At 32.3% G+C, this 17,086-nt stretch overlaps 2 protein-coding genes and 1 long non-coding RNA gene across 5 annotated transcripts in view; 1 reads left to right on the forward strand and 2 right to left on the reverse strand.

Moving 5' to 3' along the window:
- ift122 (intraflagellar transport 122 homolog (Chlamydomonas)) overlaps positions 1 to 17,086 on the reverse strand; it is a 103,508-nt gene that overhangs the window by 11,261 nt on the left and 75,161 nt on the right. The gene's annotated exons all lie outside the window — the stretch shown is intronic.
- LOC113079376 (uncharacterized) lies at positions 1,565 to 5,473 on the reverse strand. The gene is made up of 6 exons (XM_026251630.1): positions 5,343 to 5,473; positions 4,989 to 5,088; positions 4,513 to 4,623; positions 2,414 to 2,498; positions 2,023 to 2,136; positions 1,565 to 1,862 (listed from the first exon to the last, which is right to left on the reverse strand). The coding sequence occupies exons 2-6, from the start codon at positions 5,082 to 5,084 to the stop codon at positions 1,642 to 1,644; spliced, it is 627 nt and encodes a 208-aa protein (XP_026107415.1). The 5' UTR covers positions 5,085 to 5,088; positions 5,343 to 5,473; the 3' UTR covers positions 1,565 to 1,641.
- LOC113079379 (uncharacterized) lies at positions 6,136 to 7,616 on the forward strand. 2 transcript variants are annotated; one of them, XR_003281702.1, is made up of 3 exons: positions 6,136 to 6,607; positions 6,695 to 7,001; positions 7,104 to 7,616. It is a non-coding gene; the product is annotated as an uncharacterized LOC113079379 (long non-coding RNA). The 2 variants fall into 2 exon arrangements; XR_003281703.1 differs by having other exon boundaries at positions 6,695 to 6,773.

Here is a 17,086-nt window from a genome sequence, read left to right on the forward strand (position 1 = left end):
AAGATGATTTTTCCAGTCAAACATTTTTAGACCAGAAGTTGGTCACTGAGATTCCTTTTTTTTTTATCTGTAAAAATCTTGTTTTGTGGCTTGAGTTAAGTGTTGGCATTAATGCTAATCAAACAATAAAAGGCGAGAAGAAAAATAATTACATTAATTTCTCAAGTAAAGCATTATTAGTTTGTTTAATTAATTAATCTTTTGACATTGTATGGGTAAAAACAGCAGAAAGAGCTCTTTAAGATAACAATTGCATGTCAATACTTCTGACAGTAAAGAGTGCATGTGTTAGATAAAATGAGTTTGGTCCCCAGTTAGATGGTGACGTGTGACGCCTGTTAGACTGAATCACCTCTTCTTACATCACAGACACATTAACATTATATGTTAACTTAAGAAACTACATTATATGTTAACTTAAGAAACAATATTATATGTTAGCTTGCTGCTTTGAAAAATTTCAGTTGAGTTCAGTAAAACACCTTTTAACTATGCCACTTTAGCTGTTTAACACTGACATTTTTCAGAGGCTCCATTTTTTTGTAGGGTATTATCAGCATTGCCATTATATTCAGAAATAAATAAATAAATAAATAAATGTAATTTGTTAAATGTAAAGGCAACCAAACAGATCACGTCATACTTCACCATCTAACTGGGGACCGGTTTGATCTTGGAGGCCAATTTGTGCATTTTTTAATAGATAGATAGATGGATGGCTGGATGGATGGATGGATGGATGGATAGATGGATGGATAGATAGAACAGATAGATGGAATAATGCTAATGTTGATCTGAACACTTAGGTCCCCTGTTAAATGGTAAACTGCGACATCTCTTTGGTTGCTTTGACATTTCTTGCCAATTTCATGTTAACTTTGAAAATATTCAATTGGCTAAATTTCTAAATCAATGTTACAATCAACATATATTGTAACATTATATTATCATCCTTGCCATAGCATTCAGAGATGGTGAGAATGTGAAATATTGTTAAATGTTAGGTCAGCTGATCAGGCGTCACACTTCACCATCTAACAGGGGACCAGTGTGCTTTTTTTATTTATTTACTGCATTAAAATCTTCAGTTGGCTCCAGTAAATTAAATGAACTGAATGTCTTTTAACATTTGCACATTTGAGTTTGAGTTTTGACCTCCATGTGTATTAGTGTCAGGTGTTGTATGGACAGCTACAATAAAATACTTTAAGCATTGGCACTTTAGTCATTTAACACACTAACATTTCTCAGAGCAGCACTTGATTTAGGGGCTCCATTTTTATTATCAACATTGCCATTACATTCAGAAATAGGCAGAATATTCTAAACATTCATGTGAAATTTAAATTGTTAAATGTAAAGGCAAGAAAACAGATAACCATTTGGATCTTTGGAGGTAATACATACATACATATATATACATACATATACATATACATATACATGTGTATATATATATATATATATATATATATATATATATATATATATATATATATATATATATATATATATATATATATATGCAGACTTCCTGCATTGAAAAGGATATTTTGAAAAAACAAAACAGCATTTTGAATGAAATCAAGTCAAACTTTATTCTCATAATCTCTCTAAAAATAGCTCTCAGGGTTTATGGGCTCAGTACTGTTCACCCAAACTTCTCTTTACTGAAATTATTCTGTTGAGCACAAAGTATTTAACTGTTTTCCAGTCTCTTCCATTGTCCTTTAGAATCCTGTTTGCATTTATGCATCTTTCACAGTCCACTTTTCCAGGAGCCTTAATTTCCTTAAAGTAGATCTTGAAACAGTGTTCTATGACTTTCCTCTCTGTTTCTGACCAGGGCTTTCTGGCTCTTGCTATTTAACAAAATTAAAAGATAAAAAATATATATAGTGAATAAATATATGAATGAATGAAAAAAATGTAATGTCAGTAATACATACTTTACAAAGTTGAAAACATGAAAAGACAATGATCTTCAGCTCTTCAGTATTGTTTATGGTGAATGGAACATACCGTTTTGATTTAATGGCACTAGTGATTTACTGATGTATCCAAGACTGAAGACTGAAGTCTTTTCTGAGCTGGCAGCCCTTATTTCAGAAAGATCATCATTTGTGTCACTATTTCCTGAAACCACATGGATATTGCTGTAGCTGTTTGTGGTTCATATTTGATAAGACCAGTGATCAAAACCTGTAAATTCACACCAGTATTTATATCTAATCATTTGAATGCTTATTGTAAACTCTACAATAAGTCTTTGCACATAGTTTTGACTTCCTGAAGGCTTTCCTCAATAGTAGGATGCTCTTCCACTGATTTGCTCAGCATTCTGCTTAAGATATGTTTAGTCTTTTATCCCATTGAAGACTGAAGTTACTCGTTCTGACATGTAGAGACAGACCAAGTGGATCCTGGGTGTAGGGTGTAGTTGTCTGATGAGGGTGTTGTCCATCCGTCAGGATGTAATGGACCAAGCATCCTGCTACCTGTAATATAGAAGATTCATTTATATCAATCTCTAGTAATGGCCACCTGACTAAGCTGTACAGAATTAATAATGATATTGTTATGAACGCTGAAAGTGACATGCAGAACATTTCAACAAGTGCTCTTTTTTGTAAAACTGATTTTAATTCATGCTTTAATTAATTATTTTAGTCATATTTGTTACAGACTAAAATTTTATTATTGCATACATTAAACTTTTTGACTTGCATCCCCTTTTATACTCAAACCCAGACCCAAATTAAAAGATGTAATTCATGTAATAACACACTAGTAATTAGTGATTAACCTAACATTTTAAGGATCCAGAATTGTGCATTAGTTAAGAATAAACAAACCAGTAATTAATTATTAACTTTTTCACAATTATTGAGTGGCACTTACTAAGTGATATTCAAGTTTATTGACCAGAATAAGCCAATAATTATTGATTAACTAATGCATTATTCTGAATTACCAATGCATTATTCCCTTAAAATAAAGTGTTTTTTGTTAAGTGTAAAGTTTCACTTTACAATAAGTCAGGTCAAGTCAATTTCTATTTATAGAGCACAACATTAACACAACCATCATTGATCCAACGTGCTTTACAAGAAAAGGTTACTTTAAAAGCAACAGAGATCAAAAATTAAAATAAAAAATATGTATATATACACATTTAAAAAAATAAAACCATACATCAAAAGAACCGTACACCGCATCACTCAAATGCAAGGGTGTAAAAATGAGTTTTTAAGTTTGATTTAAAAACACTGAGCGATGGACAGGACACATTTACTAACAATGAGAAATACATTTGTTTAAATATTTAAGCTTTGTTAACATTAAAAAAAAATACAACTGTTTATTTTTTGTTAATGTTAGCTCAACTACATTAAATAATATTTATTAATACATTATTAAAATCAAACATTGTATTTGTTAATGATGAAAGTAATGTTTACTAACATTAATAAACACTTTAAAAGTGATTTTCATGTTAACTAGTGTTAACCAATGACATCTTATGGGAAAGTGGTACTATTTTATGAAATATAGTAAAGACCATACCAATGCGGATTGTTTTTTCTTCACTTTGATCAATAATCTCTATTGTGTTGTAGTGCTATCTGCCCTGTTCACGCTCTCTCTCTCTCTCCCACAAACATTCACACCTCTCACAGGATCAACACCTAACCAGTGAGTCTGGGATCAGGAAGACTGGTTTAATGTTTTTAACAGAAGACTTTTCTGCTAATCAAGGCTGCATTTACCTGATCAGAAATATTGTAAAATGAATTTAAAATTGTGAAATAGTATTACAATTTGAAATAACTGTTTTCTTATCGAATGTTCTTTAAACTGTAATGTATTTCTGTGAAGTGCAGCTGTATTTTCAGCATCATTACTCTAGTCTTCAGTGTCAAATGATCTTCAGAAATAATTTGAATTAGCTGAATTGATGTTCTTTTATGATCAATTATTATTGGTTCTCAATCATTAATAAGGATTCTTATATTATCAATGTTGAAAGCATCTTTTCCGTCTTCATAGTTTTGTGGAAACTGTGATATATAGTACTTTTTAGGATTATTGAATGAAAATAAAGTTCAAAATTACAGCATTTATTTAAAATAAACTGAATAGACCTATATAGAGATATCTATAGATATATTGTCTATATATACAGTATACGTATAGAGAGAGAGAGAGAGAGAGAGAGAGAGAGAGAGAGAGAACTGTTACTTTAAACTGTGATAATATATCACTATTATATAGTTTTCACTGTACTTTTTATTATTAAATAAATGAAGACTTGGTGAGCAGAATATTCTTTTAAAGACATTTAAAAAATCGTACTGATCCCAAACTGATTTAACATTGTTTGTAACAAGTTTGCCAGGTTAATTCCATTATTTTACATAAAAACTCAAAAGAAGTTTGACTACTACAAATAAATAACAATTCATGAAATAACTCAGAAATATGAGCTAATTGAAATAGAAATGTACAAACCTGTCTCCATGGGCAGTCAGGATCTCCGCAGTCCAACATCATTTCTTCTCCTTTAGTGATGTTTGTAGTCACAAATGCACACAAATCTGCTCTTTTCTGTTCATCAACAATCTGTTGGTCACAAACACATACACATACACATATTAGCTTTAGAGAATACATACATTTATGATACTAGTTTAATATGTGTCCCAGTTGTTTTCGAGTTCCAATGATTATCAATATTTTATATTTTATCAAGTATGATTATCAGTACATTACAATCTTTATAACTGTGCATCAAAATTAAAATACACATAATATTCAAGCCACTGATTATCTATAATTCCTGTTCTTATTTTTTCCCACTGCACACTATGAACTAGTAATAACATTGCACAGTGCACTTCTTGAAATTCATAAGCTACTATGCCAAGTACTTAATTAATATTTGCAGTCATACAGTATTGGAGACAGAGTCATAAATGATAACTTACCGTTCTCTTGACTCTTGACTGAAATATGTCTTTATCTTTCCCAGATGCGATGAATTTCAAAGCTTCCTTTTCAGGACAGACTCTTCTGGGTCTCATTTTCCTGTGAAATATTCAAGATTTTTTTAGGGTACACTGCATTTGCCAAAATGAAAAACAATATTTAGAAACAACCACAAAAAAAATCTATCAACAAATGAACAAATATATACAGTAAATAGAGATTAAACAGCACTAACATTTACTAAGAGACTACATGCAAATTTTAACAGTCTGCATGCATTTTTGCCAGACATTTATTTTTTAAGGCTACCATTTACATATTATCAGAATCTAAATTCAGAATATATAACTTACCTTTTCAGTGTTGAATGGAAAAAAGAGATGAGAAATGGCCTTAGTAGGCTTTGTTGTATGTGGTCCCTTGTAGGCAATGTAGGAATCTCAAAAAGCAGTTTGTCCTTCAAGGTTTTGGAATTTTATTTCACAATTTGGAATTTTATTTCACAAAAAAACTAAAAACTAAAAAACTAAAACTAAAAAATTCAATGTAGATTCTGTCAGGAAAACAGTATATATACAACCCAACCCAGATATCTGGAGCGTGATTGGATAAGACTCAGTTAGCCCGGATACTGTTGGTACTGTTGCTGTGTAGGGCCAGGTGATAATGTGGAGAGATTAGTGTTATTAGCATAAGAAGAGAGCACAATCAGTTTACCAGACACTGCTGGGGGAACTGGGGGATGTGGGGATTCTTTAAAACAAGTCACTTTGACTGGGATTGGTTTGCTTTTAGATTATGTAGCTTGAAAAATAATCAGGGAATTTTTTTTTTTTTTTTTACACTCAAGGGCATTTAGTGCTAGAAAGATAATAAAAGTATTAAAAACTATTTGTGTTGTATTCAAAGTCTTCTGAAGTCATACAATAAGTTTGTGAAAAGTTTCAACATTGAGGTATTAATAACTGAAAATTAGTCCACTCCATAAACACAGTCATCATAAAATACAGCTGAATTTGAGTTTGAGATAAAAGACATCTAAACTGACGTGATAAATGTCCCTGTCCACAGCGTTTGTCTGTTGATGCAAAGGTATCTTAATGAAACCAGTGAAATACCCTGCACATGGAAAACCTGCACTAAATGGACAAACTAAATATTTACGCCAAGGGCTCCTGACCAAGAGTCAAGGATTGAGAAAGTGTAAAAGACGGTCCCCAATGAGACTGTGAATTGTGACGCCTGTTTGGTTGCCTTTACATTTATCAATATTTCATATTCTGTTTATCTATGAAACAACAATGTTGATAATAACACTAAAACAGCCATTCTTGCCATCAGAAAAAGTTAAACTTAAGTAAAAACATAAGACATAGAGTGACTCGTCAGGTCGAGATGCAATGCGTAAGAGAATGGCCAGCATGCTGATGACTGGTCATACAGAAGCTGATCATACAGATGACCGTCCATACAGACCGCATCATACAGACAGTGATCACATCCTGATGTAACCAATCGCTCTCCAGCTGGAGGAAGTGCTGCTTTATAATCACAGAACATTCACTCACTGTTAAAGTGATTCTGGCTGCTAGAAGGGAGAACATATCCTACAACATGAGTAAGTTCTACATTTTCTAATCACTTATTCTACAAATGTTGCAACTATGTTTAAACATGTTTAACAAAACTGTCTTTACTTTTTAAGAAAAGTCAAGTCAACAGTTCACATTGTTCACTCTAAACAAGAATTTCACTTCATCAGAAAGTTCAGTCCTCAAAAAAAGGTATGTTGCTACTATATATTTTTAATATAAAATGTTCTGAATACAAAAATATATACTCCCAAAAATGGAATTGCCACAATCAACAACAATAATAGATGTCAATCTCATTTCAAGACAAGTAAACCTCTTAGTGTTAGTGTATATTGATTTGAATATCTTTCAATTTCAGGGACCAGCTTTGACGTTTAAACCTGTGAGTTTTGGCTGTCCATGTTAAAGACTGGAAATGTAACAATAAAATAAACATCCTATAAACACATTTTCAGCAATTATGGAACCTCCAAAGATTTGAGCCATAATTAATAATTTGTATTGTATATTTTCTATCAGCTGCATGCAGAATCTGGATTGTTGGGACAGCTACATTCGACGTGGTGAAAAGCGAGCAAGGGAAACCATGGGCACCAATCTCAGTGTGTCCTCCCAGGTCCAGTGTTTGGGGTGACCTCCTTCCTTTCTTCCAACAGTGTCTTAAAGAAAGAACTGAACAAATGAAGATTATGCTTTCTTCAATCGACCCGAGGCACCACTGGAGGAAAGGTGGACAGAGTCAGGAAGTTTGTGAACAATGTGATGGCCAAGTTTGTTCTCTGTTTTAATGGAGCATTGTCCATCATTCACACATAGTGTTTGACAAACCTGGGCTATATTTAAATGAGGAGGTTCATTTAAGCCCTAAGGGAAATGATATATATATTTTAACTGATATTATCCAGTGTTTGAGAGACCACAGACCATAAGCCTGATGCTGGACTGGTGCATGTTATGGGAAAGAAGGTCTCCTGTATTTTTAAAAAGTACCCAGCAGTGTGTTCAACAGATGCCTGACTTAATAAAAGTATTCCCCGGACTTACTGCTATGATCTTATTTTATTTATCTAGCATTTAAAAATAAAATAATATACAATGCCTAAAATATAAACAGCTTCTTTGCAAAAATGTTGAGTTTCAACCTAAATTTAATAATAATAAATTAATATCTGGTATAATTAAATACTATTTGTATCATTTCATTTATAAATTACACTTAAATAGACCTGCTTTCTTTTCTGGGCTTTGCTTGTATGTCCCAATATCTGCTCGCTGTGAGAGGCCAGGTGATAATGTGGAGACATTAGAGTTATTAGCATATGAAGAGAGGAGACCATCAGTTTACCAGACACTGCTGGGGGAACTGGGGGTGTGGGGATTCTTTAAAACAAGTCACTTTGATTCGGATTGATCTGATTTAAGATTATGTAGCTTGAAAAATAATCAGATTTTATTTTACTTTTTTATAATGCACTAGCCAGGAAAGACCATCATACACATTGTAGATACTGATATATATATATATATATATATATATATATATATATATATATATATATATATATATATATATATATATATATATATATATATATATATATATGTATGATTCAATGTTTAGGTCTCCATTTTGTTCACTATTGCATGGTCATTTCTACACAGACTAAACTGAACATGCTAAACTTACACAGCAACAGGTCTGAACCTGAACTGTACTACTAACGTAAAAAGATTAAGAACACCGCATTTAAAGTCTTTTAAATCATTGATGCAACTTATAAAAATTACATTTCCTGAATGAGGAATTGTTTTATTTTTTTGTGTGGCTTAACGTCGGGTTTTGAGTAGACTTTTCTATTTAAATTATTAATTTTAAGTTTACTCCGTGACGTCACGTTGTTGTTCTAATCGACGTTCAGAAGAATCCATTCAACACGGCGGATAATCACAAGCGACTGGAGCAAACTTATGGAACAACTTGTAAGTACATCAAAACGATTGTGAAAATGTCTTATTGAATATCACGATAAAGGGATGTTTTTATTTTTGGGAAATGCTGTTTTTACAGAGCGCCCAAGCGCTTTTGAATGTGCATTGATTTGGATTCTATTTTAGCATCACTGCTTACAGTATGATGTTAACGTCTAAGAAGCGCACTAATCTTAAAGTTAGCTGGCATTTCGTCACTAAATGATTTGAATGTCACTGGTGTTAACTGTGATGTTTAGGACTGCGTTTCTCAAAAGCATTATGAGCAAGTCGATTGTTGAGACCATTTGGTGTCAAATGTTTCTACGCTCATACTAGCCATACAGTGCTTTTTGGGGAAATGCCCTGGTAAACGTGTGTTTGTTTGTTTTTTGGTCTGTTTTAAACAACTAGCTTCTAAGAGTACTAATCCAAAATTAGGTTTAAGCTCACTGTAAAAAATTTCTTGTTGTTTTTACAAAAACTTTTTGGCAGCTGTGGTTGCCAGAATAATTTTGTAAAAATACAGAAAACTGTAAACACATTTACGTCAAAAACTGTTAATTTTACAATATAAAGCTGTAATTTACAAACAAGAAAATGTGAATATAAACCAGTAAATTCAACAACACACAAAATTAAATCTGTTTTGTACCTTGAAAATACTGACAACCACCATAATAATAAAGATGGTACTGTATAAGAGAAAGCCACATGAAGTATCAAAGCTCATCACAAGTAGCTTCACCACAAGCAGAAGTATATATTAACATATAGAAGGTGCACATTTATGGAAACACAAAACACCATCATGGTAACACACGTGATACTTAAATAATGCAAAAAACGTTCATTAAGCAACAGAAGATGTAACATAAAGCTCAAATGTACATAACTGATAACAAGAACTATTTAAAAACATGATTATTTAAACAAAATACTTTCAAACGTGGAGTGTCACGCAGGGAATTCTGGGAATATCAGTTTACAGTTTTAGACTGTAAATTATACATAGATTTGTTCTTTTTTTTACTTCTAAAAGCTGTATAATTAACAGAATTTTACTGTAAATTTACATTAAATGCTTTGTTAGATCTTTTACAGTTTTTCCCTGTATATAGTACGGGAACTTACTGTTAACCTATTATCAGTTTTTTTCCGTAGCGTTTTTACAAAATTTTACAGTTAAAATTACACTTATTTTTTACAGTGCTTATACACAGACATGAATATTGTAATATATTAAAATTACAAAAGAAATGTACAAACTTGTAGTAAACCTTTACAAATCTTTCTTAAACTGCAGGCTGAGCTGGATGCTGAATAGAACAGAGTGAGCCGTAACACTTCAGGTAACTTCTATTGAGCTGAAGAGCAAACCTAACTTAACAGGACACAGATTGGCTTTCTCTTTTCCAATGTCAGTTAAACACTTTACGTTTTTGTGGTTTTCTAGGTTTCACCATATCAGAGAACTGCAAGATTTCACAGAAATTCATCACATTCTAAACGTCTGATCTTCATGTGAGGGCAAATCACAAACACTAACTGCCTTTATCACCGTTTTTTTATTATTATACTTTTTTTTTTTTACATGATGTCAACATGAAAGGAGCCCTTCATGCTTTCCCAGTGAACATGTGTGAGAATAAATGTTCTTTAGGACATAAAATGTAAGAATTAACTGCAATAATAGATCTGAAATAAGAGTGGTGGAACTATGACGTCAGAGCTGTGCGTTGCTTTGAGATTTTCATATATTTTTTTTAATGGAGTTTTTCAATTTATGAATAAAATAGTGCCTGTGGTAAACATAACTTGACGATGCTTCTATTTATTTTCTACAGTGTAAACTGCACACACTCACAGCCTAAAACTTTCTTATTTAAATTAAAATTAAATTAAAAATTTAATTTATGCATTTAGCATACGCTTTTATCCAAAGCGACTTACAGTGCATTCAGGCTATCAATTTTTACATATCATGTGTTCCCGGGGAATCAAACCCCCAAACTTGCGCTTGCTTGCTTATTTTTATTATTTTTGCTTATTTAGCTATTTATTAAAAACATTGTTTTTCAAAAATGAACATAACTGCTTCCTGTGGCATTACAAGATGGAAAATATAGCTTAGAAAATATATTTCCACTTGCTCTGGCCTCTGTCCATGACACTGTTTCACTACGGAGCTGCAGTTTAATCTGAACAGCTCTGAACGCTGAGTGGATGATTAGATGCATGATGGGCTAGTATTAAAAACAATAAGGTCTTTCCAGCTTTAAGATAATTCTGCATATATATATATATATATATATATATATATATATATATATATATATATATATATATATATATATATATATATAAAATCTTGTCTCAGTTTTAAATTTGACTGTTAAATTATAAAGAATGAAATTTTAACTTCTTTGGAACTACTTCTTTGTCATCTGAATATTGATTTTGAGTAGGGGGAAAATCAATTAAAATTGTAAATAAGATTTTTTTATGAAAAAAAATAGTTTTTTGTTTGTTTGTTTTTTAGGCCATATCGCCCAGCTCTAGAACGATCCCATGGTGAATTACTCTTCTGGGTTCTGATGTTAAAGTTCACCCCACTTTGTTGGCATTACATATAAATGTCTACTTTAGTCTCTGATGGAGGAATTGAGCGAGACATCACTGACACAAGCCCCTCTCCTGCTGATTGTGTTATCATGGACAATGTCCTGCAAGCACTGCAGCTGTGATGAGATGATCTTCCAGTGTTTCACATTCAGAAATACACAGATCGTGCGGTTTAAAAAAGGCTGAATATTTTTTTGAGTTTTTGATTCTTTTTTTAGTTAGTATTTGTAATTTATAAAGTACCAAACTAATTGCTAAATGAAATACATTATGTATGATAAACAGTTTTAAGTACCCTACACTTAAACATTAAGCAAAAAAAAAGCTTTTTAGCTTGACTTGACTAAATTAATTTATGTAATTATTATAATGTATAAGTAAATCAAAAAATTTATTTAAGAGTTGCTTAATTATTCTTTTTTTTTTTTTTTTAGATAATTGGTGTCCACAAAAAAATTGAGTATTTAGAACTTATGGGTTTTTAGAGCGTAGAAGTGATGTGACTAAACTAAAGCACACTGGTCCCCTGTTAGATGGTCAAGTGTGATGCTGGTTGACTTTACATTTAGCATCTTCACTATCTGTGCATGCAACGCCAATGTTGATCATAACACTAAAATACCCGTTCAACAAACACTGTAAAAAGATTTTAGGGTAAAAAAATAAAACCATATTAATACTACTAGTGAACAATCAAAAGTAATTTAAGTAATTTTTTGTAATATAAGTAATATACTAATATACATTATAGTCAAAATTGTGTATAAAGACAGATAATATGTGTAACTCATATGTCATTATTACATTCAGAAATAATGTAAAAAAATGGCTAAATAGAATTAAGCTTAGTAGGCTTCTCATGGCAAAATCAGCCAAATAGACGTCACAGTTCACCATCTAACTGGGGACCAAAGTCATTCTAACAGAATCTCTTCTGTGTCTATTTCCACACTGCTTAAACTCAAGCGTTCTCAACCGTTCTTAACCGGTCACATATTGACAGAAAACACTGTTTCTCCACATGCAGGTACTCCATGGCTGTGAAAGAGGAACCTTTAGCATCAATATGCAGAATCTATGGGCAAATGTTATTTCCTGATGAAATAATATATTGGGGTACACATACTCATGGACATTTAGTGCAAGAAAGATTATAAAAGTATTAAAAACTATTTGTGTTGTATTCAAAGTCTTCTGAAGTCATACAATAAGTTTATGTGAAAAGTTTCAACATTGAGGTATTAATTGCTGAAAATAATTCCACTCCATAAACACAGTCATCATAAAATACAGCTGAATTGAGTTCGAGATAAAAGACATCAAAACTGACGTAATAAATGTCTCTGTCCTGTAAGATTTTTTTTTCAAGCATTTTTTACAACATCTGCTGAATAGTTAGTAAAATATGCTACTCATGTCAAACAAAATTGTTTTTGACAGAAAAAAAGTTGTGTTTCATTAAACTCGAAATAATGTAAAATTTGCGTATTAAACAAATAAAAACTATAAACACCGTAGTCCACGATAAACCCTTTAAATTTAACAGTATTCGTCAGTAGTAGAATTGTTGAGTTTTAAGCTCCAGAATCTTTAAAGTGCGTTTGTAATTCGAGAAAGGGCAAATCAGCCAGACATGTATCGCACATCACCATCTAACTGGGGACCAAACTCATTTTATCAAACAAATGCACTCTTTACTATTAAACGTACTGACCTGCAATTGTTACCTTAAAGAGCTCTTTCTGCTGCTTTTACCCATACAATGTCAAAAGTTTTGTTGGTGAAATCTGAAGTGTAAATTTGGTTCAATGATGTTCAATAATTTTTTTCACTTGAACAAAATCAGTTAATTTCAATGTTTCCATGTTTAGGTCACCATTTTGTTCACTACTGCATGGTCATTTCTACACAGACTAAACTGTACATGCTAAACATACACAGCAACAGGTCTGTGCATGTAGTGGTGATTTCACTAGACTAAAGCACACTGGTCCCCTGTTAGATGGTGAAGTGTGACGCCTGATCAGTTGACCTTACATTTAACAATATTTCACATTCTCACCATCTCTGAATGCTATGGCAAGGATGATAATATAATGTTACAATATATGTTGATTGTAACATTGATTTAGAAATTTAGCCAATTGAATATTTTCAAAGTCAACATGAAATTCTGAAGAAATGTCAAAGCAACCAAAGAGATGTCGCAGTTTACCATTTAACAGGGGACCTAAGTGTTCAGATCAACATTAGCATTATTCCATCTATCCATCCATCCATCCATCCATCCATCCATCTATCCATCCATCTATCTATCTATTAAAAAAATGCACAAATTGGCCTCCAAGATCAAACCGGTCCCCAGTTAGATGGTGAAGTATGACGTGATCTGTTTGGTTGCCTTTACATTTAACAAATTACATTTATTTATTTATTTATTTCTGAATATAATGGCAATGTTGATAATACCCTACAAAAAAATGGAGCCTCTGAAAAATGTCAGTGTTAAACAGCTAAAGTGGCATAGTTAAAAGGTGTTTTACTGAACTCAATTGAAATTTTTCAAAGCAGCAAGCTAACATATAATATTGTTTCTTAAGTTAACATATAATGTAGTTTCTTAAGTTAACATATAATGTTAATGTGTCTGTGATGTAAGAAGAGGTGATTCAGTCTAACAGGCGTCACACGTCACAATCTAACTGGGGACCAAACTCATTTTATCTAACACATGCACTCTTTACTGTCAGAAGTATTGACATGCAATTGTTATCTTAAAGAGCTCTTTCTGCTGTTTTTACCCATACAATGTCAAAAGATTAATTAATTAAACAAACTAATAATGCTTTACTTGAGAAATTAATGTAATTATTTTTCTTCTCGCCTTTTATTGTTTGATTAGCATTAATGCCAACACTTAACTCAAGCCACAAAACAAGATTTTTACAGATAAAAAAAAAAGGAATCTCAGTGACCAACTTCTGGTCTAAAAATGTTTGACTGGAAAAATCATCTTGTAATCAATATAATTTCAGTTCTACTTTCTGAGTATGAATTATCATATGCAGTAAAAACAACAACACTCAAGCTCTGTAAAAGGTTTTGTTCAACTGCCTGGCTTCTCTCCTGCATGATTTTATGTGAGTCTCTTTAGACATTGGAACCGGTCATGAATTATGAGCTTCTAGAAGTAGGCTCACAATGTGTCAGTCATCACCGATGTGACGCTGAGAGTGACTGACTGAAAGTGAAATCCTTTTCACAAACTGAACATACAAATAAACACATAACAAATAACATAATAGTCGTATTAAGTAGAAACAATAAGTGCTTTCTATATATTCAAAGTTCAAATAGAGAAAGATAACAGATCTATAGACAACTACAAAATCTGTTATAGCCTACATACTAATAACAGTCTAGATATGTTATCAAGCCTAACTTGCGAGCATCAGGGAGTCACTCTCAAAATGCGGGGTATTAAAATTGCTTTTAAATACGTGTGCATGTTTCGATTTAATGATCGCGGGATCACTCGGCGGTGCTGAGCGTAGATTATACATTACAAGACATTCATTTTGTCAGACACTCTACAACGAATCCTCCTAGATGTTTCTAATCGGCCAATGAGGGTCATTTTTGTTTGTGTTGAACAGAAAAAAGTCAAATAATAAAAACAATTCCACACAGACTAAACTGTACATACTAAATGTACACAGCAACAGGTCTGTGCATGTAGTGGTGATTTCTCTAGAGTAAAGCACACTGGTCCCCTGTTAGATGGTGAAGTGTGACGCCTGATTGGCTGTAATAATTCACATTCTCACCATCTCTGAATGTTATGGCAAGGATGATAATATAATGTTACAATATATGTTGATTGTAACATTGATTTAGAAATTTAGCCAATTGAATATTTTCAAAGTTAACATGAAATTGGCAAGAAATGTCAAAGCAACCAAAGAGATGTCGCAGTTTACCATTTAACAGGGGACCTAAGTGTTCAGATCAACATTAGCATTATTCCATCTATCTGTTCTATCTATCCATCCATCTATCCATCCATCCATCCATCCATCCATCCATCCATCCATCCATCCATCCATCTATCCATCTATCTATCTATCTGTCTGATCAAATTATCATCACTGACAGGACCTTCTCAGGAATGGGTTTTGATTGCATTCATACGTTCAGAAGTGTATTGGGGTTAAGCCAAGAAAATGTCAAATAAATGTAAAAAAAAATAATAATAATTATATATATATAGTTAATTATAAGAGGCATTACCTCTGCCCTTGAACTGTTGACAGCTGGCTGACTCTAATTATATTACTACTTTTTATTACTATTATTATTATTTGAAAAATAAAGAAACTAAGTACTAACAAACTAACTATAATGACACTTCTCAATGTGTCAGTATTATAAGTACATATACGTATATTGTGTATGTATACAGTAAAAACTACATTTATTCAGACACCTTGAACATTTCAAACGCTATCACAGTTTATTTGCTATAGTTTAGATAATGGTAATAAAAGATGACAAGAACTCAGAGTTAACCTGTCAGAACAAATTCATCTTGATAATATCAGATAGCACTTAAGCAAAAAATGGTCAGGTCTATTGTCAGAATAATTTTTATCAAATTTACTGGTAGTCTACTTTATGAGGAATTTTTGGTTATAATATGTCAGTTTTTCAAAATTATATATTGATTGTTGCATTAAAAAAAAAAGCACACTGGTCCCCTGTTAGATGGTGAAGTGTGACGCCTGATTGGCTGACCTTACATTTAACAATATTTCACATTCTCAATATCTGTGCATGCAATGGCAATGTTGATGATAACAATAAAATACCAGTTCTTAAAATTCAACATACACTGTTAAAAAATTTTGGGGTAAAAAATATAAAAATAAACTTTTTTTAGCATTAGAGTGAAATAATAATGCTAATAATTCAGATACTATTTTGCCTCACTGTAATGTGGTCCTCCTGGATGTTTGAGAATATGAATGTTTTAAGAGTTTAGAAGAGTTTAGGAGTTTAAAAGACTGGTTTGTGTTCAATCTCCTCTCAGAGCCTCAGAGTCTCTCTGGAACAGTAGGCATTCAGACAATAGAGGAGTGTGAACGACGTGTGTGAATTTGCCCTTACAGTTCCTGCCCCGGCCTACAGGGGCGCTGCTGAGAATGAGTTTAAACACAAACACACGTCCAGGTCCCCACTTGGTCAAAATTAAAAAAACTTCACCAGGGGCTTTTTCAGTTGATTTTAGCATGATTTAAGGCATGTCTAACAGGGGACCTGAAAAATGTCCCCTCTTAGCTATGAGGTCCCCTGTTGGTGAGTGTGTAACGACACCATGGTCCCCTGTTGGATAGGTAGACAAGTACACACACACACACACACACACACACACACACACAAAACACCTCATAACTGTATATATATATTTTTTTATATGGTCCTGAATAATTTTTGGTCCCCAATTTTATTATTATTATCATTATTATTATTATTAGTATTATTATTAATACATTTCACTAGTGGTCCACTGTATGAAGAATTTTTGGGTATAATATGTGGCAGTTCACTTTATTTTGCTATACTCACCTGCATAAATGTATTATAGTGTCCTGCACCTAGTAGTAAAAAAATATATCTGGTGTCTGAATAATTGCTGGTTTGACTGTGCATTAATTCCTGTTAAAACTACAAAGTAATTCAGTCAAGAGCAGTGTGTGATTTTCTTTCTTTCATTTTCTTGGATTAACATTACAGCAGCTATATATAGCTAAATTAGGCGCGGTCACTTTAAGAGACGATGAATCCATCCAATATAATACACGTCAATTTGTTTTCTAAACTTTTTACTTTCACTTAAGACATAACCGACA

The sequence above is a fragment of the Carassius auratus genome, unplaced genomic scaffold (genome assembly GCF_003368295.1).
Source record: "Carassius auratus strain Wakin unplaced genomic scaffold, ASM336829v1 scaf_tig00027845, whole genome shotgun sequence".
NCBI lineage: Eukaryota > Metazoa > Chordata > Actinopteri > Cypriniformes > Cyprinidae > Carassius > Carassius auratus.